Here is a 27997-nt window from a genome sequence, read left to right as displayed (position 1 = left end):
GCTTTTTGCAGATGGCTCGAACTCAAAAAAATAAGGCAACGTCCCAACACTTGGGTCTTTTAAAAGCTAAATTGGCAAAGTTAAGAAGAGAACTTCTTACCCCCAAAGGAGGTGGAGGGGGTACTGGTGAAGGTTTTGATGTTGCTAAAACTGGTGATGCCAGAATAGGTTTTGTTGGTAAGCAATCATTTCTCTTTTTCCTTTGTCTCTTTGAGATGTCTTTATCTTAAAAAAAATATTTGATCATATTTTCAATTATTCTGAATAGAGAAAACTGATAGAATGTATAAAATTAAGCTATATTGCAGAAGGGGCAAAAATTTCAAATCTTAGGTTGTTAGTGTTTCCCTGCAATCTTTGCAGGAAAGGAGTAGTTGTAGAAACTTCAAAGCAAGATCATTCAATCGGAAATTGAAATTTTCTGTGTACTTTTTAAAGTTGAAAATACTGAAGGGTAACTGGTAACTAGCAAGTTTTTGCTACCTGTCCCCCATAACTCCCAAAGGCATTTGATGAAAATTTTGGCATTTTTCCTTTTGTTTTGATCAAGATAGGTGAAATGTTTAATAGACATACCTCCAGGATGCCATGACCCCACAGCCCTGGGAGCAATGGGTGGAAATAGTGAAAAATTTCTTATCATGAAAAACAGTGCTTGTTTCTGAGTGTGCGGTTGGCTTGACCTTACAGAGATCTGTCTGTGGGTCAAAATAATCAAATATGTTATTATGGAAGGGTGAATTTGCAATAAATAAAAACAAAATATATCCTTGATCACATGATTGTTTTAAACTTATAGCTGTAAGTCATTAGACTAAAAGGATTAATTATCGAATTGAGAAATATTCATTAATTCCATACCTTTGTAACTTATCATCAAGTATAGAATGATTCACTGTATCAAAAGAAGGACATCTAAAAAAAGATTGTCACAACTTGGTAACCTTTATCTAGAGCTTGATTTGTACAACTAGTTAAATATGCTATTGCCTGTTCTGTATTTATTTCCTCCCTAAAACAAACTGATTAGGACGTAAAATATTATATTCTCAAGATGTGCATAAAGTCTATTATTAATTAACTTTTCAATTATACAACTTAATAGAGGCAAAGCTGAAATGGTTCTGACACAATTTGATACATAAGTCCTCTTGCCTCCTTTAAATAATGGAATCACCTCTGCTGTCTTAAAACAAGCATAGTTAAGACAGTCTTAACTAATAAGCATTGTTAATGGTCTTAAAACAAGCATTCATCCTCTTTCATGAGGTCCAGGATACCATGTCTAGAGGGATTAGCTGCTGAGATATGGCACCAGAACCCCTTTGGATTCTGCTTTGCATCAGCTGCAATTGCTTCCTCATGGTTTTCTATGATCTTCCAAGTCAAATTTCTTAGCATGTTTATGCCTTTCTTGAATGTGTCATAGTGGTTATCACATATGCACTTTAATATATTTGGACCATGCACCATTACACCGTAAACAAGCACCATTGTTAATGGTCTTAAAACAAGACAATAGTCTTAAAACAAGCATTGTTAATGGCAGCTTTAAAGCAGGAGTTAATCAATCCTACAAAATTTTCCAAAATTATTGGTAGAATGTATTTTCTCAACTCCAACTGAACTTGACTTCATACTACAAACAATATTATCCACCTCAGTACAACACGTTGGCCTATAATCAAGTGAAATCTCAATACCTGCTGGTAAAAACCTCTCAAAATTTGTATCCTCTGGTGGCTGAATATTTGATGATAGGTTTGACGCAACATTTGATCAATACTCACAAAACACTTCGGAAATTTTTACAGGGTCCACCAAAATGTTATCTTCTCCACTTCTAATAATATGAGACCATCATGGGGGTCACCAACTACAGCTCTTAGAGGACAATTTAAAATACTTCTATATTTTTTGTAAATTGAAATAGATTCTTCACTTTTTTCAATATGAATATGCTTAGATAACAAATTTCGATGACGAATGCAATGGATTAAATTATTATTTATCCATGGTTTTCCAGGAGCATCTTTGATATGGTATGATATAGATTTATTGCCTGCCAAAACCTTACGAGTACAATAGGGGGCAGAGTACGAATTGAAAAAAGAAAGAAAAAAAAGAGAAAAAGGTTGCAAAATACAGTTTAACACAAATATATACAACTGATTGAATACACTCAACATTCAACTATTAAATATGATTTCTAATTTAAAAACGTCCTCTGAAAAGTCACCCAAGGGTGATCTAGAGTCTGGAACTTATTTTGAAAGTCATTTACTCTCATAGGAACAGCAGCATCTGGATCTATCAAACCAAATCTTTCAATCAAATACTGATTGCTGGTCCACGGTGGTAGCTCAAGAAAATACTTAGCATACTTAAAATAATCATATGCAGCTTTTTCTTATCTAGTGCATGACTTTTTATTATCTGATAAATATTTAAAATATATATATATATATATATATATATATATATATATATATATATATATATATATATATATATATATATATATATAATTAATTTGTTAGCCAACCCAGATAAAAATTGAAAACCTGATTTCAAACCCTGGCAATTAAACGAAAAAATACGGAAATTATCCTTTTTCCCATGGCACAAATTATCTAAATCAGCTGAGACACAAAACTTTGAATTTTCTAAAAAAAAAAAAAAAAAAAAAACAGTCATCATTCATCCCATTATGCCGCCCCAAATCATTGCGAAACTTCTCCCCAAACTTAATTGACCTTTGTTCTAGATATTAAAAAAAAGGACCTGAGTATCAAAAGTACTAACTAAACTTACTTATCGTAATGAGTGGCAGCAAGGCAAATAAATTAGAACTTCCATAAGGCATGGATATAAATTAAATTACTCCCTTCTTTGGTATTTTTCATAAACACAATAATGAATATTCAAACACTAACAAAATAACAAAAAACGAATACGAAGGCTAAGGCTAAGGGGGCCTCAGTACAGAGGAAAAAAAGTAAGGGCTCTGATGGAAAGGTTGTTATAGACACTATGGAGGGGTTAATTCGAGCCAAACCTGGTTTGAGGGCAACCAGTCTCCCTCTCATGTACTTTTCGGCAACTTGGCTTCCCATAAGTCTAAATGATATTGAATCCCAATTTCTTTGGATGCTGATGTTTACCTAAATTATTGGAGTTTACCATTGTTTGCAGAAATGTTTTTTAGAAAAGCCATGAAGAATTATTTGCTAGGTTAAGATTATCAGAGTTTTACAAGGTTTAAATCTAAAAATGACACAGGTAGTCAACATGGGTACAAGAGTTGCTTGATTAAATCAAAAAAACACAATGCACAAAAGTTTTAAAATTATATGCGATGTCTCTGGAATGAGTTAGGAAATAATGCGAAGACTTTCAGGTTGTGTGTGTTTTTCTTATTTTTGCGACCTGCTCTTATTGTCGAACTAGGTCACTCTGCAACCACCTCCGGGGTGCCCATCAGGCAATACTTAGCTTGGAGCCCATCCAATATAGCTTGACCTTGTATTGCTATATTTACATTTGTCGTTCCATTTTGTATCAGCTTTCCTTGGAGCTGACCTTTTTGATCTTTGGGCGAATTTTTCTAAGGGTTAATTCAAATTTATGACAAGAAACAGTTTAGTTATTTTAGAGTGAATTTTTCAAAAGATTAATACAAACTTGTGACTTGAAAATTTCAAAGTAAATGGACTTATAAGACAAAAACATTCTTAAACCCAATTTATGAACTTTTTTAGGTGGGAGGTCTTTTAGACTAGTGTAGACAGGATCTTAGTTTCCCTTAGATATAGCATGTTTATCTTTGTTTCAGTAAAGGCTGAACATCTTATGCTTAAACTGTAAATATTTTAGACATCAGAGAAGCTGATCTAAGTCTTATTTTACTAAATCCGTAAAAGAAGTCAGTTTTTAACTTCTTTTTTTCACATTTCAATGGAAGTCTGTGGCGAAAGACATTAATCGTTTGTTCTTTCAGGATTTCCATCTGTAGGAAAATCAACATTGTTAACAAATTTGGCAGGTGTCTATTCAGAAGTTGCCTCGTACGAATTTACTACACTCACTACTGTTCCAGGATGTATTCGCTATAAAGGTGCTAAAATTCAGGTAATTACTTTTTGTAACTCCTCCCCATAAGTTTTGTTTGGGTGAAGAAAAGACGCGTACCCTAGTCATCCATTTTGGTGGGGTCTAACGTTATATTAGGTCTTTATTAGCCATGAACTCAAGATGTACTTTTTGCGCTTTGTTTGTGCTGATAAGGCTAAGATTACCTCCCGCCGACATCACTGTTCTAGAAAGGTGAAACGACTGGGAGATCAGATTTGCGTAAAATGAAATTTTGGCTATATCACTAGCTGTAGTCGGTAGTCAACAAATATAGTCTATATCGTCTTTATTCCTTATTTTAATATCTCGTGCAACCTCTTTTGGCTTTGTTCCAGCCTTTTTATCTATAGAGTCTAGATCCTTTGAGAATCTGAATATTTTCCACTTGTATATCTTAAGTCACTATGCACTAGGTGCCTATGCAGATTCTTAGTACTAACGATATATCAAGCGGTTTTTTAAACGTTCTGAAGGTTTCATGTGCCCAGAAATACTTGTAAGATCTTCAATGCACATTTTGTATCTTGTTATTCGTCATCTTTTTAACTGCTTTTTGAAAACCAATTTGACGAGCTTCAAGCTTATATCATGTTATTTGTCATTTTTTTAACTACTTTTTGAAAACCAATATGACGAACTTCAAGCTTAAATGCAACTAAGAACGTTCTACATACTCATCTAATTGTAGGTATTTGATGTAAGTTTTTTTTTTTAAGACAAAAGAAACAAAAAACCTACTATGGATTAGATTTGGCTGATCTTTTCTTTATTACCATTTCTGAATCAGCTTCAAATGGCGCTTCTTCCTCACTTTACGTTGTTTTTTTTTTTTTTTTTTTTTTTTTTTTTTTTTTTTTTACATACGTTTTTGAATCTTCGTGTACTATGGGCTAGAATTTGTTCTTTACTAGGATGCGTCTCACGCAACCTAGATACGCAATCATGATATATGATTATGATACCTGATTGCATCTGACTCAGTAACGATACAAAAAAAAATAATGATATTTTATTTTTAACATACCTAGATGTCAATTATAAGTTTTTGGGGTCGATTGGGGGGTGAGGGGCTGTTCAAATTAGGTCTTTGGAAGCTTTTAGTTATGTAGATTTCTTTTGATTGAAAAGGTAAACATTCAAATTGAAAAATATATATCTAGAATGTGACTAGTGGAATCACTATATAAAAAAGGTCAAAATATTTTTTTTGTAATATTTTTGAAAATTTAAGCCATCATAAACAATCTTTCCACTAGGGTATTTTTTTTTTTACCAAAATACCAGGGTAGAATAACTTTTTGAGCAAGAAATTTGTCATACCCTAAAAAAGTTCGGGAAAAAACATCAAGACCTCGGCTGAGCCACCCTCATCCCAAAAAGGAGGGAAAATGTAAAATTGAATAAAATGCGTGAAATGAAATAAAAAGACTAACTCATAAAAAACTAGCATCAGGAGGGTTTATTCCACCATGTCTTTTGGCAATATTGCTACCCATAAACACGAAAGAGCATAAGAAACTGGTGTCAAATAAAAATTCAAAGACTGGATAATCTATTTTGTTTAGAATGACAGTATTGCATGTATATTATATAGTTTTTATATATAAATAGAATTGTATTTCTCTGTAAATGATGATTGGTTGGAATTTTTTTGTTGTCGAAAAGGGTTTTCGCTAAGAATTCAGTATGCTCAAAGTCAAGTAGGCTATCTGCCCACTTAGACTGTATTAAAGTAGGCTACATACATTATAGTAGACTATAAGCTGACAAGCTGCCTTAAGATGGGCCAGAAAAGTCATGTCTCTAGCAGTTTAAACACTTGAGCTATTTAAAGGTCAAGAAGCCTCGGTTTGGGCTCTGCTCCAAGACCATTTTAGGTTAAAATTGCCCATTAGCAGCTTTTCATCGTTTGTCAAACATAGTGGAGCCAATTGAGGAATTTAGCCCCTCGCTCCCCCGATAGGTCTTGAAAAATAACTTTTTGTTTTTTCGTTGAAAAAAAAAACTTAAAAATAGCCGGGTTGCCCATTCTCCGCTTAGTTTTTGGACAAGAAGATTGGTGACATAATTATATGAAGCGATCAGGTTTGCTTCAACCAACCAACTAGACCTTTTTTTGTGAACGTGTGCCACAGGTTCAAAAAGTGAACGAGGACAGTTCCCGAAAATAAAAGATTTACAGTGTTAAAAAAAAAAAAAAATAATGCTAGATTGTGATGGGAATTTTTTTCTGATACTTGCGCCAGTCTTCACTTTTACGAGTTTTCTATATCCTTTAATTGATTTTCAATTTTTCTTTTCCTTTTTAGCTTCTCGACTTACCGGGTATTATCGAAGGTGCAAAAGATGGTAAGGGACGTGGTCGCCAAGTAATCGCTGTGGCGCGAACATGCAGTCTAATTTTCATAGTCTTGGATGTCTTGAAGCCTTTACATCACAAGAAGATTTTAGAGCGAGAACTGGAAGGCTTTGGCATTAGACTTAATAAGCAACCTCCAAATATTGGTTTTAGAAAGAAGGATAAAGGTGGTGTTAACCTAACGTGTGTTGTAAGTTTATTTTCTAATTTATATGTATACATTTCAATTCCTGTAAATTCCGAAAACTGTGATATTTTTTTCGTGTTTCCTCTGTTTTTTGTGTCTTGTGTTACCTTGATAAAAATTTATTTCAAATACCTATAAGTTCTACGGTTTCTACGTGACACGAGAGTCCGTCCAGAAAAGAGCAACAAGGATTATACTGCGAAACCGCGACATACCCTATGATCAAGCCCTCGCAAAACTGAGCTTATCAAACAGTTTGTGGCAAGGAACTGTAGTAAGGAGCGACCCGGCTCAATAAGAAACGAAACTCTAAAAAACGGAATTTTGATACTAATAGATACACCAAAAGAATCAGATTTTTATGCTGATTTTAAATATATAAGTTTCATTAAATTTAGTCTTACTCGTAAAAATTTAGGAGCCTGAGAAAATTTGCCTTGTTTTGGAAAATAGGGGGAAACACCCCCTAAAAGTTATAGGATTAACGAAAATCACACCGTCGCATTCAGCGAATCAGAGAACCCTACTGTAGAAGTTTCAAGCTCTCATCTCCAAAAATGTGGAACTTAGTATTTTTTGCCAAAAGACCGATCACGGGTGCGTGTTAATTTGTTTGTTTGTTTGTTTTTTTCCCAAGGGTGATTGTATTGACCAAGTGGTCCTAGAATGTCGCGGGAGGGCTCATTCTAATGGAAATTAAAAGTTTTTCCCAAAGTCAGCGGATCAAAATTTTGAGATAGTCATTTGTTCAGCACAGTCGAAAAACAGAATAACTATGTCTTTGGGACTGACTTACTCCCCCATCCCTGGGGGAGGGGCTGCAAGTTATAAACTTTGATCAACGCTTATATACAGTAATGGTTATTTGGAAGTGTACAGACCTTTTCAAGGGGATTTTTGGTTGGGAAGGGGGGGGTGAGGGTAGGGTCTACGTAGGAGGATCTTCCCTTGGAGGAACTTGTCATGGGATAAGAGAAACTCTATGAAGGGGGCGCAGGATTTTTTAGCACCATTTAAAAAAAAACAATGAAAAAATTAATATGAAAAAGTTTTTTTCCACTGTAAGTAAGGACCAGCATTAAAACTTAAAACTAACAGAGATTATTACGCATATGGGGGGTTCATCTCCTCCTAAATATCTCGCTCTTTATGTTACAGTATTTTTAGTAATTTCACCTATTTTTTCTACAGCCTTTGTGATTTAGGGGTCAATCTTAAAAAATTGGGACAAATTAAAGCTTTAGTGTAAAAAGCGAGGTATTAACGAGGGGGCACACCCCTTCACATACATAATAAAAATATACGAATATAGAAGTTTGTTGCATAAGTTTTTAGCGTAAAGAGCGGGACGTTGAGTAGGGAACAGCCCTTTTCATACACGGAGTCATTTCTGTTCGTTTTAAGTTTTAATGTCGCTCCTTACTTTCAGTTAAAAACTTTTTTTTTATTTATCTCCACTTAAAGTCCGGGTTGGACACCTGATTCTGCAATTTGGAAAATCCGTCCTATCCAATACGATCCACCAATCACTACTACCCGAGCCAGCCCCTCCCAATAGTCGAACTCGGTTAAAAAATTAACATCTACCCCCTAAAGTACGAACTAATCGTTACGCCAACTCATTTGTGCCTTTCCTCACGTCGATTTTCAATGCTGAACCGTAGTGTGTTATTTTGTTTAAATGTAAGAATTTGTAAGAAAAAAACATAAATTTAGCTATGCTACGATAGTTTTAAATATACCGATCTATTTCTCTCTCTCCATTCTTTGGATAAAGAAAAATATCGTGAAATATTAAAGAAAGAATGTCTGAGAAACTAAATTTCAGAGAGATAAAGGGGTAAATTCAATATTACTGGTTGGGGAGGGGGCTCACTGTGTTCTTTTGCATTCACCAAGAGTCGCGACGAAAGCATGAGAGTATGCTTCTGAGATCCCTGTACATCACGCCACGACAATAAACCTCTTCACTGAGACTTAGCTTCCATCTCAGTTTCAAAGTTATGAAACAGGCTCAATGTAATAAGGCCCAAATATAATAAGGCCCAATCAATGTAATAATCAATGTAAAATCAATGTAAAATGTAATAAGGCCCAATCAATGTAATAAGGCCAAATAATAGGCTTAAAATAGCAACTGAGCTTTTTTTATTAACATATCCATATAACATATCCCAAAATATAACATATCCATAACATAACATATCCATAACATATAACATATCCCAAAATAGCAACTGAGCTTTTTTTAATTACACAAAAAAATTTTAGCATTCATTTTATATTTAGAGATTATTGAAAAGAAAATAGATCCTTAAAATTGTAAAACATTTATAAGATTGTTAAAATATATTACCAAGGCTGTGGAGTTGGAATGAAGAATAAAAAGCTAATGGGATTTTAATTTTAACATCAATGAGTAATCACGAGTTATGTTTATATAGCAGTTTTACTGCTAATGATGAACACTGTATGTTTGTTCGAAATATCCAGTTAAATAATTTTATGTCTGTTCACTGTCAATTTAAAGGTTTCATCCCTATTTTGAACTGTTTTACTTTCGTCATGGAAAGGTAGTGTGGTCTTCGAAGTTATCTACCTTAGTATATTATGATCTAAGTTGTTTATAAATGGGGGTAGTGGGCAAGCATCGTTTTTATCTATCTCAAATTCACATTGATTAAAAAGGTTTGGGAAAAAATATAATTTAAACGTCAGTCATTTGAATTCTGATTAGTAATTACCAAATACGGGTTGCCTAACTGTACTTTCGTTCCCATTAAGTGTGGCCCCTTCTGTACTTTCGGGCCCCCTTAAGTGTGGCAAAATGATAATCTATTTTGTTTGTTTATAGCTCAAAGGATTCAAAATTTTATCTATGAGAAGGGGAGGATTCACTTGTAATTTTTACTTATTTCTATTTGGAAGGACCTTTTTTTTACTTTTCCACAAATCAATAATCATGTTAGACTGTGATTAAATTATTTTCTATTGAAAAATGAATTATAGTAATTGTCAGTAACCACCGACGCGACGTCTAGAACTGAATAGGATTTTATCTAACTATTATTGGCTATAGTGTCGGGTACATTAAAATCTCTATGGAGCTAGTTTTCAAAACAATGGTTGCTGTATATTTGATATCGGAAGCCAAGGCCCGAATTAAGCTAAATTTGATCCACGTTGATGGAGGGTTGTCCTTTAAAATGCACATGTTTTTTTGCTCGATAAATTTGGAAAATGATCGTAAGTTTGTCTCGCGCCATCCATAAGGTCTACGAATCCAACATCAATCAGGCGAAAGTAAACTAGTTAGAAACTGGGTAAGTTAGAAAAAACAAAAAACTAGTATGTATACCCAGACCATGGAGCTCTTGATAGCATCTGATTTGAAAATGTGCCTAATTAGTAGTTTGCGAAGTAGTAGTAGTAGTAGTAGTAGTTGATTGTGTTTGCATACAGCAGAAGCTATACGATTATTTGAACAGTCGTTAAAGCACCTCAGGTGTCTTGCTTGTGCACGGTTCATCGAATACCGCTTCCCGCCGATTTTGCATTTAGAAATAAGTGGTTTGTCCATACCCTAATATCCACATCTTTTGTGGGTTTTGAGCTGTCTTTATCCTTTAGTGTGAGGGACATGCTTAAAAGAGTCCCTAAACATTTAAAAGGCGCTGTCTGAATGCAATGATTTTATCTATTATTTAAGATTATGTTTTCTATAATTTATTTGTTATTTCAGAAGGACCACAAGCCCCTAAGGTGATACGACACAGGTTGATTGTAGATAATTATGCTAAGATTACAAAAATGGATCCAAAATTTTGGATTAGTGAATCCCTAAAAATACAGACGGTTAGAAGAAAATGGGATGGATGAGGACGACCCAAAGTGCGTTGGGTGCTTTTGCGCTTGGCACTTTTGAATACCCTGTTTTGGTGCTAATAAAATATGAGCTTTTCACTTGAGTTTACGAAATTTGTGGATGTCTAACATCAAAGTTTTATATGAAACTACTACTACAGCCATGCACACATAAAACATTTTGACTGCTAAGCATAATCTAATCTTAATATAACCTAGGAAACACTGTGTGTAAATAAAAGTCATTACTGCCGCAAGCAGCTCAAATGAAAAGGCGCTTGCATCTCTCCAGAGCGATTACATTATGCAGATTCAAATCCATGTGGTTTTGCTATTGTTAGCATTTGGGACGCCCGGATATTGGAGGTTCCTACACCAAAGGTCAAGGCATTGGATGTCAGCTACCCCTCCCCAGAATGCCCTAGATATAAAGTAAAAAGCTGCAATATTTTGTAGTGCTCGGAGGAAAGAAGATGGTTCTAGAATTTCGTTTTCAACCACACTTTTACTCTTTTGCTGGTAAAATATATGACTTAGCTTTTTTGTATTCTCAGCAAAGATCTATGCAAATAAGTATCTGTTCTTTTTCCTTTCCTTCTTTTCACTAGCTTATTCACTATCTCTACATTTAAGCATTATTTAAGATACTTTGTGATACATTTAAGTAGTTCATTTGTAATTGAAATATGACAGTCTTCGTAGAGACTGTAATTCATATCATTCATAGTTCATATCATTTTTCCTTGAGGAGAGAGTGCAGGGATGTTGGAAACGAATGTAGGTGTTCTTTATTGGCCGTTATTTTCATTATCGGATAGCGGCCGTTTTTTTTATGTGCAACTTATCCAGAAGATGGCGCCAGATTTCTTGGAGAAGCTCCAAGGTGTTGGAGTCGAGTGCCGACACCTTGGTTAATTTACCTTGGAAATTCAGCTGATACGACCGCATTTGTCGGCATACTGGACGATTTTGTCTATACATTCTTTAAATATTTCTTCCAAACTTAAAACCCTAGCTGAACCCTTGTATCCAGTGTGCCTAGCATGGATTCGTTAGTAAAAACCTGTCAGTAGTTGCTGTCAACTACTGAAAGGAGTTGTGCTATTGCATTAATAGCATGTAACTACTGCTATTAATGCTGCTGCAACCACTGTTGCTACCAGTACGAATATAACATTATTGATGCTACTCCTCTTTCTACTGCTACCACTACTACTATGATTCTAGTGCTATTAGGGATAAGATTCGTCTAGGACTAAACGGAAAGTAGGCCAACCTTAAGTTAAAAACGATATCATGTGAATGTGAAGTAAAGGTTTCACATTAATTTGTGAATGATGAAAATACTAATTCCTGAAATAGAAATTAAGCTTTCGAATAATTAATTTCAATAAATATATTGCTCTTCTGTCAATCAGATTTTTCACGTATTGGTCTTTATGTAACTAAACCGGCCTAAAATAGTTTTACTGTCGAGGCTAGAACTGTCGCCTAAATAAATCTTTTTTGCATTATTTGGAATCGACAGTGAAATATATTTGTAATAGACCAAGGAGCAACATTTTAGTATGAATATGGGTAGAAAATGCAGGTTTTAAACTTTAGGTAAGGTTTTTTTCGGAAGGAAATTTGTCGGCAAATTATATTGGTATTATATCGGTAAGTTACCAATATATCGGTATCGGATACCAAAAATCCATATTGGTCGGGCCCTAATTAGAAGCAGAAATGTATTTATATATTTTTGTTTATAATAATTTATAAAGTGAACTTAAGGGTCTTCATACTTAAATGTAGTCAAACACATGAATTATATCACTGTCTAAGTTCTTAAGGTGGCCTTGGAAAGATTTTTAAGTCGTACAGAATGATGGAAATACCTATAGAAGTATAAGTAGTTAGTACAAAACTCTGTCTTTTGTGTATAAAGGAAAATGAAAGCTGTGTATGTTTTGTTATGTTACTACGCTCATTAGTTACTTTTTTTTTACTATTTCAAATTTTTGGCGCTCGAAGGAAAACGCCGAAGCTGTGTGTTTTGGAAATAATTTGTATAATCCTTATCGATATTTTTTTAGAAAAAGATGATCATTTAATCAATATTTGAGAACATAAAAGAATTACAATTTGGTTATATGCGTTTACCCTGAAGAATAAAACAAAATAAGCTACTTAATAAAAGTATTTCTTTTGGAAAATTCAAATTTACCATATAATTATGGGAATTCAAATTTAAATATACTCTTTCTTTGTTCGGGTAGTCCACTAGAAGCTATTCTAGATTATAGAAAATGAACATAATACAACCTTTATGTTATAAAAAATTCTTTCTTTTTTCACTTTGATTTGTTTTTGATTTTTAATGGCGCTAATTGTACTTACTTAAACAAATCTTATAGTTGATGTAGGCTGCAATATTTAGTGCCTTGATACAGAAACTCAGTCAATGTGGAAAAAGTATTTTCATAGCTCCTCCATTGAGAAGAATGGAGATGGCTCCTTTTGAAATAGTTTGAGATTGGCTGTGGAGTCGGCTATAAGTTATAATCGACTCAAGACATTTCTAATATACCGACTCCGACTCCATTCAGCAAAAAATTACTACAACTGACTCCACAGCCCTTTGTTCATTGCTCAAACTTTCAGACTGCATCGCTGACACAAAAAACCTAAATATGTTGTCTAACCATTCTTGAATAGATCGTGAAATGCTTGATTCATTTTCCAAATTTTTTAGGTACCCCAAAGTGAGTTGGATATAGATATAGTAAAGTCGATTTTGTCTGAGTACAGAATACATAATGCTGATGTTTCCTTAAGGTTTGTAGCATTCTCATATTATTTTTTTCGTAAATCTAGATGGCAGTATAGTTCTCTTCCTTTCCCTCTCTTCATTTTCTTTCTATTCCTCTATAAACTTTAAAAACACTAAAAGGTTTAAAATTTAATGTGCACTTCATCTTTTTATGGTAGGAGAATAGAGATCTATAAAAGTTGCAATTTTGGTCATATAGTCCTACATGCAACCCTTCTTGTACCATCCTCCCTGTCTGTGGGTAGAATACTCTAAATCTTTCTAAATAATTTTTCTCTTCTTTTATTCTTAGGTTCTCGAACATTTGGTCGTTTGTTGAAGAAAACAAGGTCATTTGAAAGTGCCCTGAATACATCACATTAACATTATGTTTCAATTAGTACAGACCAGGTCATTTGCATTTTAGTCATTTAGTCAATTAGTCATTTGCTATAGGGCAGGGAGAGGGGACAATACCCCCTCCAGGCCATATTCCCCCCCCCCAATCTGAAATTCGCTTTCTGCAAAATCTTGTCAAAGCTAAGATAAGCCCGCATAATTCAAGCATCCACAGAAACGGGTCAGTTTCGTTGGTATATCTTTGTCTTTATAGTATTATACGGCTCATTTTTTATTTTCACTGTCATTTTCACTTGATTCGGGAAAATTGACTCCAACTTTGCCCCCTCCCCTTAGGATTTTGATGAAATTACGCCACTGGTACAGGCTTGTATCAAGAAATTTCCCTCTCCAGACCCCATTTTGCCCCCCCCCCCCAGAGTTGAAATTCACTTTCTGCAAAAATCTTGTCAAATCTAAGATAAGCCTGCATAAATCAAGCATCCAGAGAAATGGGTTAGTTTTCGTTAATACATCTTTGCCTTTATGGTTCAAGTTCAAGTTCATTTATTTATTAATCGCACATACATGTATATATATGACATAGGCCCATGGGGAGACAAGCTCGAAAAACTAGGCCTAGTCAAAGAATAAAATAATAACACACTACAATACAAAGATAAACATGACGGCAAAGATACAATAACACAACAATAGTATGAAAGTAGCAGCTAGCTCAGGATCATTCAATACTGTTGAAGAAATTAAGAATGTAATATTATTAAATATAAATTAATACTGGAAGATAGCTGAGAGGCCCATAATCACCCAGAGCAACGAACCATAGAAAAACTTTGCCTTACTAAAAAGATACTTAATTAATTAAAAATAATCCTGAACTAAATGAAATTTAAGTTTCCTTTTTATTAAATGGATAGAGGAAAATTTATCAATAAGAGCCTTGTGAGCATCCCAGCACCGAGCTATTGACACAAACGGAGCGAATTTAGATCTCTCAGTATTATACTTGTCAATGTAGATATCCTTTTTTTGTCGAGTGTTATAATTATGTAAATCTTGTGATTGGGAGAACAAACTTTGATGGAGGTAATATGGCGGTAATTTCTTAATGTCATAATTGATTTTGAAAAGAATTGCTCCAAAAGCAAATTGTTGAGAGACTGGAAGTATATCTAGATAAGTATATAAAGATGCAGTAGAAGACTTATTTGGAAGTTCAATAGGTGATGGAATAAAAAGTTTAAGGATTCTTAGGGCTTTATTTTGTAAAATTTGTATTGGTTTACTATGGCTTTTAAATGTAGATAAATATACTAGAGAACAATAATTAATATTAGTCTGAATCAGAGCAAAATAAATGCTTCGTAAAGCAGAGTAGGGCAAACAAAGCTTTAACCTTCGCATTAAACCAACATACCTTGAAATCTTTAATCGTAGATTTTGAATGTGTGTTTTAAAAGATAAGCTTTCGTCAATCACAAGTCCAAGGGACTTTGTCATTTTCACCCGATATATTGATAATAGATACTTTGAAGAAGTAACTCGGGTAATACGAGGGCAGATATTTGACTTTCTGCCGTAAATTATGAAATTTGTTTTTGATACATTCAAAGCAATAAAATTTGAAGAACACCAATCAAGAACATTAGAAAATGCAGTATTCAGTTTTGTCTCCAACTCCTCGTCATTCTTTTCAGAAATTGAAACTGCCGTATCATCAGCAAAATGTGTGTTGAGACATGGGGATGTAAAAGCGCGGTGAAAATCATTTATATAAATTAAAAAAAGGAGAGGACCTAGGACAGAGCCCTGAGGTACCCCAACCTTCGAAGACTGATGTACAGGTGAAGAGAGGAAATTGCCTCCATCTAATCGTTGCTTTCTCTTATCAAGATAAGATTCAACTAGATCCAACGCCGGTCCACGCACACCACAATTATCCAATTTACTAAAAAGAATGCAATGGGATATTGTATCGAATGCTTTTTTAAAATCTAAATATATTGTTGCTGGAATTTCACCTCTATCTAAGCATTCATGAATATATTGGATGAGAGCAACGATAGCATGTTCAGTGTTGTGTCCAGACCGGAAACCAAACTGGAAATTTGTGAAGAAATTAGACGATTTAAGAAAGTCATAAAACCTCTTATAAATTGCCTTCTCAAGTATTTTAGAAAATGCTGACAAAATAGAAATAGGGCGGTAATTTGATGGATTTTCAGGAGAGTCACCTTTGTGAAGCGGAACTATCCGCACTTCTTTAAAAGCAGATGGGAAAACTCCAGTTTTAAATGAAAGATTAATTATATGCTGTAATGGTAATATTATTGCAGACAGTATTTCTTTAACAATTTTAGAACTAGACCAGTCAATTCCCGCTGAATTACCTGGATTATGAAATTTGGAATATCATAGGCACTGAAATAGCGCTGCCTAAGTAATGAGCGATGTGGGCACAACGTATTGATTATTTTTGTTTGTTTGTGTTTTTGTTTTTTTTTGTTTAGACCAGGGCACTTCGTATCGAAAGAGATGTCGTAGAAACTTCGAAAAAGGCTCAATTGATTGGAAATTGAAAGGGCTAGTGTCCTTTTTAATAGCCGTAAGTGATTGGAGGGCAGCTATCTCCCTCCGAACATTTCCCCAAAGCATATTCAATCAGAATTTTGAGATGGCCATTTTGTTCAACGTAGTTGAAAGATCCGGAAATTATGTCTTTGAGGATGACAACCCCCACAGCCCTCAAGGCAAGGGTTGTAGGTTATGCCCTGGGGGTATATTGTGTATATATGAAAAGAAAGATCGTGTAAACTTCGGAGGGGGTTCATTGGACTGGTACTCAGAAGTTATAGTGCCTTTTTTAAGATTCGAAGTGATCAGAGGGTGGATACCCCCCCACACCTCGTATTTTCATGAAATGTATCTGACAGAAATTTTGAGATGGTCATTTTTTGTCGTAGAAACTTCGAAAAGGCTCATTCAATTGGAAATTGAAAGGGCTAGTGCCCTGTTTAATAGTCGAAACTGATTGAAGGGTAACTAACCCCCCTCCCACGCCAAACGTTTGCCCTTACGCATCTAATAAAAATGTTGAGATAGCCATTTGTTTCAAATTTAATTGAAAGGTAATCGAAATCTGTGAATTGTCTTTGAGAATGAGAACCCCTACAGCCCTCGGGCCTAGGGCTGTAAGTTATGCCTTAGCGACATATAAGGTATATGTAGAAAAGGTGATCGTATAACCTTTGGAGAGGGGCACATTGTATTGGTAATCAGAAGTTCTAGTGCTCTTTTTAAAATTAAGAGTGATCGGAGGGTGGATACCCTCCCCCCTCACACCTCGTGTTTTCTCAAAATGTATCTGACTTAATTTTGAGATGACCATTTTTTGTCGTAGAAACGAAAACAGCTCATTCAATTGGAAATTGAAAGGACCATTGCCCTTTTTAATAGTCTAAAATCACTGGGGGCAACTACCCCCTCCCACGCCCACCATTCCCAAAACACATCTAATCAAAATTTTGAGATAGCCATTTTTTCAGTGTAGTTGAAAGGTTTGGGAATTATGTCTTCGACACCCCCATGCCTTCTCCTGACCAGAACATAATTTGTACTTTACTGAAAACAAAATACATTTAAAATGTTTTCACTTTGTTTTACTTGTTTAAAATGTTTTTTTCTAGATATATGAAGGGGGAAATTCTCCTCCTTGCACTTCAATTACATTGCGAGTGTCTGGTGCCCCTTTATGAGTAACAAGAGATTGGAGGGCATGCAACCCTTCTCTCAAACCCATTCATTTTCCAAACGCATCCAGTCAAACTTTTGAGATAGCCATTTTGTTCAGCATAATAGAACGGTCCAGCAACTATATGTTTAGAGATATTGGGCATGTCAACCCCCACAATTATGTAATTGGCCCATTATGCTTTAAAACTAAATGTTGCTTTAAAAATAAATCAGAAGGCATTGTGTTAAATGGCTGCCAATAAGACTTCTCAGTAATATATTGAGAACGACTGGGGGTATTAAATTGAAACTTTTGGGGATGCTACTAGTACTACTTCTGCTCTTATAATTTAAATAAATCAAAAGAGTGTAAGTGTATTTAGGTTGTCAAACAGCATAGATAGAATCTTTTGGGAATGATATTAAGTTTTATTTTTCAGGTCAACTTATGAAGCTATAAAATTAAATTAAAAAATACTGTTTGTGTCAGGATTAAAAATTGTTGGAAAAGTTTCCCCAATGTACAAATAGCAACCCATACTATGGATTCTTATAGAAGAAAACTGGAAAGATATACAATACTTTTTTCCGTGAAAAAGACCATTTTAATAAAAAACGACTTTTTCCACAAGACAAGTTTTTCAAAGAAAAGTAAAGAGCTCCATTAAGCCAAGAATGAGCAAAAATAAAGTTAAATAATCTTTCAAGCGTAAAACTACTATAAATCACTATCAGTAAATAAATGAAATTCAAAACGAACAGAAATTACAATAGATATCCGAGTCAAACTCAAAACGAGCAAAAATTAACATGATTAGGGCTGATAATCCCTATGGCTTCTTAAGACCAGATCACAATTTGCGCTTTAATGAAAACAAAATACATTTGAAATGTTCTTACCTGTCTTACTTTCATAAATGAAAAATTATCAAACTCACAGTCCACGGTCATGTGTTTGTTTGTTTTTTCAGTAAAGCGCAAATTGTGTTCCGGTCTTGATAAGGCATAGGGGTTATCAGCCCGACTCGTGTCGGGGTTTTTTTGCTCATTTTGGTAGTTTCACGCCTGGAATACTATTTGACTTTATTTTTGGCATAATGGAGCTCTTTACTGTTTAAAAAAAAAAATTTGTCGTGAGGAAAGTTTCTTAAATTAATATAGAAGTTTAAGAAATGATTGGGAAAAACTTTATGTTTCAGGGAGAGAGGCTGAACTAGCATGACTGTAATAAATCGAAACAGGGTTGGCTTTGTAATTAATTTTTTTTTTAGTAGAAATACAATTTTATTAGAGATAAACATTTCTTAATCAATAGCACAACATAAGCGAAGCTTGCGAGGCTGGGCTAAATTCAAAGAAAATAAAGAGACAATATGGAGAATAACAAAATATGAAGAATGAGGTCATATACCGAAATCAACAACAAAAAAAAACATAAACAATACACTACCTTGCGTGACCCCAAGACAAAAAAAAAGACATAAATATTACAAATGAATAACCTGTGTAAAATTTATTTTAGTTAATCTGTTTCAAAAGCATGCCTACCGAGCAATTCCACACGTAAATCAGACTTAAACTGGCCAAGGCTACCCATTTCCTTGATATCTATGCTCAGTTTATTCCAAAGTTTTGAAGCTCTGTATATAAGTGAAAAAGAAGACCTACTTGAAACTAATCGAGGAACTTCAGTATTACCTCGTATCCAAGTAATGTGGGGGTGAACATCAGACCTCTCACAAAATATTCCTGTAAAACAATCAGGAAGGCTGTCACTGTAATACTTATATATAAAAATCACGTAATCCAGCTGTAGGCATTATATTTGGATCTCTATACACAGACCTCAAAGACTCCTGGTTCCCAACATCACAAAAAACTCAGATAGCATTATTCTGGATCACACGGATTGAACGGACTATCGAAGGGAAAGTACCAAGCCAAATTGAAGAGCAATACAAAATGTAAGGGTGAATCAAGGGAAAATATAACAATCGTAGAACATTTGGGGAAAAAATGTGTTTTAAATTGCGCATGATACCTAAGTTACGTGACAATATTTTCGAAGCTGACTTCACATGATCTTTAAATGATAGGGTTTCATCAACATTGATTCCGAGGTATTTGGTGAATCTTGTTCGTTTAATAATTCCCCGCTCCGAAATCATTTCCGTAAACCAAGGGTAAAAAAAAATTTAGTGACTACATTCCTAATACAGCCTAATACCTAGGTTTACTCACATTTAAACACAAGAAAAACCCCAAACTTACAAGTTGTTTTCAAGTAACAGAGAATTGTTTGGCATGTGTATCGTTTGAAATGGTCAGCAAGCTTCGAAGTTAGGCCTACTACCGTTTTTTAGCTTAATGGTATTTAACAAGTGACATATAGCGATCGCAAATTCTATCGGTCTGTCCCGGTTTTGCTAGTCTGAGTACTTCTAGATAAGCTAGGACGATGAAATTTGGCAAGCGTTAGAAATAGTACTTTCCCGAGTTGATCATGTGGGGGGACGGTTATTTTGGAAAAATTAGAAAAAATGAGGTATTTTTAACTTACGAACAGGTGATCGGATCTTAATGAAATTTGATATTTAGAAGAATATCGTGTCTCAGAGCTCTTAATTTAAATCCCGACCGGATCCGGTGACATTGGGGGGAGTTGGAGGAGGAAACCGGAAATCTTGGAAAATGCTTAGAGTGGAGGGATCGGTATGAAACCGTGGTAAAAATAAGCACAAGTTCTAGATACGTGATTGACATAACTGGAAGGGGTCCGCTCTCTTTAGGAGAATTGGGGAGGGGTTAATTCTGAAAAATTAGAAAAAATGAGGTATTTTGAACTTACTAAGGAGTGATCGGATCTTAATGAAATTTCATGTTTAGAAGGACCTCATAACTCAGACCTCTTAATTTAAATCCCGACCGGATCCATTGTCATCGGGAGGAGTTGGGGGGAGGGGGTAACCGGAAATCTTGGTAAACACTTAGAATGGAGAGATCGGGATGAAACTTGGTGGGAAAAATAAGCACATGTCCTAGATACGTTATTGACATAACTGGACCGGATCCGCTCTCTTTGGGAGAGTTATTGAGGCATAAATTTTGTTTTATGCCTCAATATAGCAGAGAATAACACTTTGCCGTGGCACAATCTCCTTTTTTGGGGGGGAGGCACCTAATTCGGAAAAATTAGAAAAAATGCGGCATTTTAACTTACGAATGGGTGATTGGATCTTAATAAAATTTAATAGTTAGAAGAACCTCTTGTCTCAGAGCTCTTATTTTAAATCCCGAACGGATCCCGTGACATTGGGGGGAGTTGGAGAGTGAAACAGGAAATCTTGCAAAACGTTAGAGTGTAGAGATCGGGATGAAACTTGGTGGGGAAAATAAGCACATGTCCTAGATAGGTTATTGACATGACCGGACCGGGTTCGCTCTCTTTAGGGGAGTTGGGGGGACTTATGAATTTAGGCACTTCCACATAAGATAGGACGATGGAAGTTGGCAGGCGTATCAGGGACCAGACTAGATTAAGTTAGAAATATTCTCATCCTTGATTCCTTCGATTGTCAAGGGGAGAGCGAGCGAACAAGAAGGTTCGAATCTTGGACCACCCCAATTTTTAAATGAAGAAGATCCGAAATTAGATACGTGATCAATTAAGCGATCGCTGAAAGTTGGCAGGCGTATGAGGAACCTGACCAGATTAAATTATAAATTGTCGCTTCCCCGATTTGACCATCTGGGGGGAGTGCAAGGACGGTTAATTCGGAAAAATCAGAAAAAATAAGATAATTTTAACTTACGAACAGGTTATCGGATCATAATCAAACTTGATATTAAGAAGGATCTCGTGTCTCAGAGCTCTAGTTTTAAATCCCGACCGGATCCGGTGACATTGGGGGGAGCTGGAGGGGGAAACTGGAAACCTTGGAAAATTTTTAGAGTGGAGAGATCGTAATGAAACTTAGTGGGAAGAAGCTCTTGCCTCGTCCGACCTCGTCACAAGTGCCATATGAGCTCTTGTTTTGTAGTGTGATTTGAAAGTTATGAGACAAGTTTGGTTTTTGTGATTTTATTTTTTGAATCACTTAGTCTCTGACACTTAACTCTTGGACTTGTGTTATATTTGACATGCCAAATCCATCTAATATTAAAATGTTGGTTGAATATAAAATGTTTGGCTGAAGAGGCAAAGAACGAAAGTTTGCGAGGTGTGGCGACTCCCCTTGAATTGATGATGCCTAAACATGTTGTTAAAAAGAGCATTAATTGATGATAAAAAAAAGCTATTTCAAACTAAAATAAGAAGCATAACTAACATGGAGCTTCAAATTAAAATAAAACTTACACGTGATCCCCTCAGCATCCCCTTCTTTACTCTGAAATTTGAATTATGTCTGTCATGAATAATTGCGTTAAGACAAAAGTACTGAGATAATTAGTAAACCTTGTTTTTACTAAAGTACTCCAGATGAAACCACTTAACTACGCAGAATTGTTTTAACGGTAGGCCTAAGCTTTTTCTGTGAACAATCTTTTGTTAAAGGGGGCCGCAACCCACTATTTGATCCACATTAGGTATATTAGGCCGCTTAACCGCAATAATATATTTAGAGAAGATGAATACAGACTCTTTAAAATAAACATTACTATTAATGAAGTATTTAATAATATTTATTAATGAAGTAATGTTTTATTTGTTATTAGTTAATTACTTTAACTATGTTAATTATTCGTTAATGAAAAAATAATAATAAGAAAATACATATAATGGAAAATTAGAAACTAATAAAAATAAACTTCTTTCTCTATAGATGTAGAGTGGAATTACAGTCAAAGATTGTAAAATCAAACATTATCAAATTCTTTGTAGGAATAGCTGGTGATTAACATGCGTTTGAATACATTCTAGATATCGCGATACTGTTGCTCGCGGCTATAGCTCTGCATATTTGGGCAGCTACCAGCCTCAAACTATATTGACGAAGATTCATGTATGTAGGATGGTGGAGATCTCAGTGTCTCTTGTTGCTCGGACGGACTACTGTCTAGCCCAGAGAGTGGGAAATTTAGCATGTGGAAATGGGGATTAAAATGCGCCACTTTCAGTGTATGGTCTAACGACTTCGTTAAAAAGCTATAGGATTTAAAAGAAAATTAGATATTTGATTATTAATCTACAATGCAACAGGATTGAAGCTGGAATTTCCTTATAAATGATAACTAATCAGCATTTTTGTTTTCGAGGACTATAAGTCAAAATCCACTCTGCACAAAGTAGACTTGGGGAAATTGACTGGTTAAGGGGGGTACTAACCTAATGAGACCTACTAGGGAGAGAACTCTGCTCCCATTATCCTCCCCTGAATTTCAAGGTGCCTGAAAACTCAGCTATGTAGCAGTTTTAGGTTAAATTCACCAATAGCTAGATGGTATTGGTAGTTTACCTGTTTGACACTAGCGCCAGTTTCCACTCTTTTATAACCGTTTCTAATACTGCAGTTGCTTCATAAGAGAAATTTGTGTTAAAAAAAAAAGACAATTTTGGGTCCAAGCCAAGCTCAAGTATCTGTTATAGGATCTTTAATAAATAAATAGTTGTAAAAACAAAAATTAAATGTCAAAACACAAGTATTGGCTGCATTTCTCTCTCCGTATCATATCTGCAGTGAAGGCTTTGTAGAGATCATCAAATGGTGGTGGTGCAAATGCTCCTAGGGTCTTTATTCTCCCCTCCATTTCCTTCAACCCTGGGAATATCTTCCCCAGAAGACAAAGGAGTTTCAAATGGCATTGGTTATGGGACATGAACGTGCCCAAGCTTGAAGCGGCGGTTGCCACCATGGTCTCTAGGTCAAATTGGGGCATAAGCGGGTGACGAAATCTTGTGAACTCCTGGGTTTGGGGCAATGCCAGTGGTGAGTTGATCTTTGAAACCCCTGTAGACTCATCACTTGCTTCTGCTCTTGCCTATGAAAAATAACGAGTATAAGCTCTTGTTATTTGCTTGTTTTTCTGATAAACTCATCTCTTTTCTAACTAATAAAAGGGTACACTCATATAGAAAGGAACTAGATTGTTCAGAATCCAGGATCTTTGTTTAGAGAGTGGGCGAGGCTATAAGACAAACTTCACTTCTCAAGTGTGTTTTATATAATAGAAAAACTTCACAACCATACAAACTTCACAATATCCAATCAACCAAAAGGAAATCTTTGAAAATTGCTGTTTCCAAGCATGAATAGGTCCAAAGGTCAAAAATTATTTTATTTTTGATGTCCCTAATACTTTAAAAAATAATGTGCACTAAGTCCTGGGTTTTTATTGGGTTGATCGCTAGCCTTGAGGGGGGATTTAAAAAAGAAACCTAGGGAATCATAGGTGCCTTCAATAGTGGTGTAGGGGTCATAAAAACATTTAAATATCGTGTAGGGGTCATAAAAACACTAAATAAGACATTTAAATATCGGAGTTGCGTGTTTTTTTTATGCCCAGGAAAAAAATTTACAACCATTTGAAACACAGTAAATGTAGGCCAAGTTTATTAATATAGGCCAGTGCCTATAAGCCAAGCATTTGGCTGGGAAGATTATATGACAAAGTTAATTAGGTGGGAAGCAGGCATGATTTTTAGGGCCTAAGTCCAATATAAGTGGTAACCTCAACCTGAGGATCTGGGTTTTATGAGCAAATGAATATTATTTAAAATTCATAAGATTGTACAAATTACTCCGACTAAACGTATAAACTTTTAAATCTTACGAAAGGTCAAAATAGCTGAGTCAAAAAGAACTAATAAAATGTCACCTGCGCCTTTAATTTCTTACCTTACATATTGAGATGGTGTTACAAAAATTTGTCTTTTTTCTAAAATTAAGATTCGAAGCCAAAGATAATTTTAAAAAGTGTGACAACAAAATTGTTCCTTGACAAATTGTGACAACTTGACAAATGTGGCCTTTGTAAAATCATAGGAAATTGGAAGAAAGAAAATGTCAATTAAACTCACTTAACTGTGTACATTCTGTTTTTATGTGTGACATTGTCACTGGCGCCTCTCCCCATGACCGTATCCAGGGGGAGATTGTTTGCCGGGTTTGACACCCCCCCCCGATATTTTATCCGACAAAAATGTATTTAAGCAAATATTTATTTTTTAAGTTTTCTGTAACCCACTTCCAAACAAAAATCCTGGATATGACCTTGTCTGTGCCACATCATACTTTGGCTTGTTTAAATTGGTGGAACAGGTTTTGCGAAACCTTTGCAATTAGATTATATTTCTAGGTGTCTGTGTATACAAAATAATTTGTATTTGGTCAGATATATTTCTGAATTTTGAGTAGTAATAATTCATTATTAAAAAAAAATCGTGGATTTCTGGAAAAAGTTATCATTTTCATTTGTATTAAACTACTGAAAAAATGGAGAGAGAGAGCTGAAATAACGTTTACGGGGGCTATGAATAGTCAGGTTGGTCGATAATGCTAGAATTAGCCACTTACCGCGTCATCTTCCATCGAGGGTCGCCCAAAGAATGTATCCATGAGATAGTCAATTTCTTCCATAGTAATTGGCTCGTCGTCCTCATGGCCATTTTGTGCATCCCTCTCTTCCTCCTTTTTAACATTTTTACTGTGCTCCTTTGTTGCTTCTGCCTTCACCACCGGTACTTCTGTTGTGGTTACAATGATAGTTTTGTTTACCGTTTTTTGTGCAGCCACTGGCTGTTGTGGTTGGTAATAATGTGTTTGAGGGACAAGAGGAGTATACGGCTGTTGGTAGAGATATCCATTTGGGTAGTTTACAGGGGCTTGGAGTGGCATAAACACCCTCGCTGGCTGAGACATTGTAAAGGTCACAAATAATGACAAAATAGAAGCGACACAGATCATTCTTTTAGTTCCACTGAAACTTTTCAACTGAATGGAAAACTTTCATTGTTTTAGACTATATAAGATTTTTGGTTTTTAAATTTGACCTTATTTGATAGCTATCAACTATAGTTAATTGGCAGAGTGGCAGAATTTCATCAGTGTCTAATTAACATTAGTTAGTGGAACAATTTGGAATTGTAATTTTGACATGGGACTGCGAGGAGCTAAATGAATATTCAGCTAATTTTTGAAAGTCAATGTGACCTGTTTTTGCAATAAAGATAATTGCCTTGCTCAGGCAATGGCTTAGGATGGTAGTGGGGGGGAGGATTTCACAATTAGGTTTTTTCTTGAATGTCCGTATGATTCTTTTGATTTTTTTTTATTCTGAGCCTACCAACCTCCTTCTTTTTAAAGTAAATCCTAGTGTAAATGTTTGTTCGGTAGAAGTTTGCACTCTGTGTATAATCTCCTTCTTACCAAAATGGATACAAAGATCATTGGTGCAGCTAGAGGATGCGTATCCTCTAGATTCCCTTCTTCTTAGATTGAACTCGATGTTTTCTCGCAGAGATTGATCAATCAAAGGATTTTATGCGCGCAAAATTATTATGTTCAATAATTATAAAAATGGTAATATGATTTGGTGGGGGGTCAGATTCGAAAAAAATGGTATGAATTATAGGGAAAATATGTAATGTTAGAGGTTTTTTCGGCTATACTATTGATGAGAGGTCCTTTTCAGTGTAGCAATAATTTTGTCCTAAAGAAGGGAGGGGATTGAACCAAGTAACTGAATATTATTTCATTATTTTGAAATTAAATAAGCAATATCGATTTAACAAACTTAAACGCTTAATTTACATAGAAAACGTATTTCGCAAACGTTGCTATTAAACGTATATATGTGAATTCCGCGTGCAATAAAACAACAAACAAATATAATTTAGGTATCACGTAAATTAGATAATATAATCACAGCTGTATATATTAGAGATAGTGGAATTTTAAAATGGTCCGCAGGAGCCTTTCTTCTAAAAGAAAATTTCTCTTACCATCCCCCCCCCCCCCCATTTCGTTCTACGTGTGCGCAATTTTGAGTATGATGTCTTTATAATTGTTATTTATTAGGGTTTATCCGTATTTTTATATTTCAATGGCTAAGCTCAAAGAGGGGATCTGGAGGAGGGGACCCTAGGAACTTTTAAAGAATTTTGATTTTTCAAGTTTATCTTGAAGAATTTATATAACGGTTTCTGAGGAATAGTAACCCAGGAAATATTCTAGTCAGTAAATAACGGTACGCTTAAGCTTCTTGAGTGTAAGAAGGCGACCAAAATACCAAAAAAATGGTGAAAACAAAAAGATAAAATGCTTAAAGAGAGAAAAAAGAAATACTGAATAAAAAACGAAAAGAATATGAAAGTAAAGCCAACCTAAGCAAAAAAGGAATCAAACTATCTGCAGGTATCATAAAAAGTAACTCCGTAATTTAGATTTTAGAGAAAAGGCCCAAATAAAAAGGTAAAAGATAGAATAAGAAAGATGTAATATTAAATGACTGTATTGCATGACATCTTCATTATTTCTAGGTGTGATGCTACGATAGATGACCTGATTGATGTCATTGAAGGAAACAGAATTTATATACCATGTATTTACCTTTTAAACAAAATAGGTAAGGCCATTGATGCCCAGTCGTAAGTTTATTTATTTTTCCTAATGTCTTAGTGCTCAGAATAAGGTAATCGACATAGCATTTTCTGAAGGATAAGTGTGATCAAATTCCTTTTTTTCATATAGGTAGAAAAAAGTAGGTGCTCTTTGTTAGGATCATGGACAAATTGCTTTACCCCTTCCCCCAATGTACATTACTTTTGAGTCCCCTCCTCCCTAAAAAATTTGTGAGTATTTCATCTTGATCCCCCAACGCTTGGATACAAGACGGTAGACCTTACACATCTGCCATATCCAGGACTTTTTTCTGGAGTTTGACCCCCTTCCCCCCGGAATGTTTGTCCGACTCGTAAAAACATAACGAAAATGAATATAGACAGTTTTCATGTGCTTTTGAAGTTTTTTGTACCCCTCCCCCCGAAATAAATCTGCCACAACCCTCCCCCCCTAAAAAAAAAATCTGGATGCGGCCCGGACTCGATGTGTAGGATGGCTTCAGGTAGCCGTTTAATAACATCAGATGATTATTTTTCAGAACTTTAGCAAATGAAGACTTCAGTAGTTTAAGATTAACTGCATTTTACAATGTTTCTAATCTTAACCGTGAAGCACTGATGAACGCTCGTGCCTTCTTGTCTAGTTTATTATGAGTTACCTTTTGACCAAGTTTTTCAACAGTCTTATTGCCCATCAATTATAGTGTAGTAGTATTCATCTGCTTAATTTATAAATTGTCTCACATTGGTTACATTAGTTTGCTTGTTTTTGTGTGTTATCTAGCTTTCTTCAAAAATGAGTCATTTCTTATCTTATATCATTTTTGGCTTATATTTTTTTGACACCTTCGTAAAAGCTCAGCTGAGGTTTCAGATTTTCAAAAACATCCTTTATGTCTGATTTTTGACTTTCAAGTTCAATCGTCTTTGGGAAACTTCATAAGAGCTTTTAGGCCTTGATCTGCTGGCAGGCGAAAATATATTTCTCTTTTTATTATTGACTTTTAG

At 35.0% G+C, this 27997-nt stretch overlaps 2 protein-coding genes across 2 annotated transcripts in view; one reads left to right on the top strand and one right to left on the bottom strand.

The window, feature by feature from the left end:
• Positions 1-11: 11 nt before the first annotated feature.
• The window catches only part of LOC136039792 (developmentally-regulated GTP-binding protein 1), a 49456-nt gene continuing 21470 nt past the window's right edge, over positions 12-27997 (top strand). Inside the window, exons 1-5 of the mRNA XM_065723668.1 lie at positions 12-177; positions 4001-4131; positions 6444-6683; positions 13282-13364; positions 26909-26994. Coding sequence (XP_065579740.1) covers positions 12-177; positions 4001-4131; positions 6444-6683; positions 13282-13364; positions 26909-26994 — 706 coding nt within the window. The remainder of the gene's footprint in view (positions 178-4000; positions 4132-6443; positions 6684-13281; positions 13365-26908; positions 26995-27997) is intronic.
• Positions 23014-25342, bottom strand: LOC136039796 (uncharacterized). Its single transcript, XM_065723674.1, has 2 exons — positions 24945-25342; positions 23014-23409 (listed from the first exon to the last, which is right to left on the bottom strand). Exons 1-2 carry the CDS (start codon positions 25332-25334, stop codon positions 23053-23055), a joined length of 747 nt encoding a protein of 248 aa, XP_065579746.1. The 5' UTR covers positions 25335-25342; the 3' UTR covers positions 23014-23052.

Source organism: Artemia franciscana, chromosome 20 (assembly GCF_032884065.1).
Source record: "Artemia franciscana chromosome 20, ASM3288406v1, whole genome shotgun sequence".
Taxonomy (NCBI): Eukaryota; Metazoa; Arthropoda; class Branchiopoda; order Anostraca; family Artemiidae; genus Artemia; species Artemia franciscana.
The sequence above is the reverse complement of the archived record's forward strand: the minus strand, read 5'-3'. Positions and strand labels throughout refer to the sequence as shown.

What these genes read in the sequence shown, in the direction of transcription:
- LOC136039796 (XM_065723674.1), bottom strand. Translation starts at nt 25,334, where the DNA reads ATGATCTGTGTCGCTTCTATTTTGTCATTATTTGTGACCTTTACAATG. An exon ending in CCTCGATGGAAGATGACGCG is followed by an intron (nt 23,410 to 24,944) that starts GTAAGTGGCTAA and finishes TATTTTTCATAG; the next exon opens with GCAAGAGCAGAAGCAAGTGA.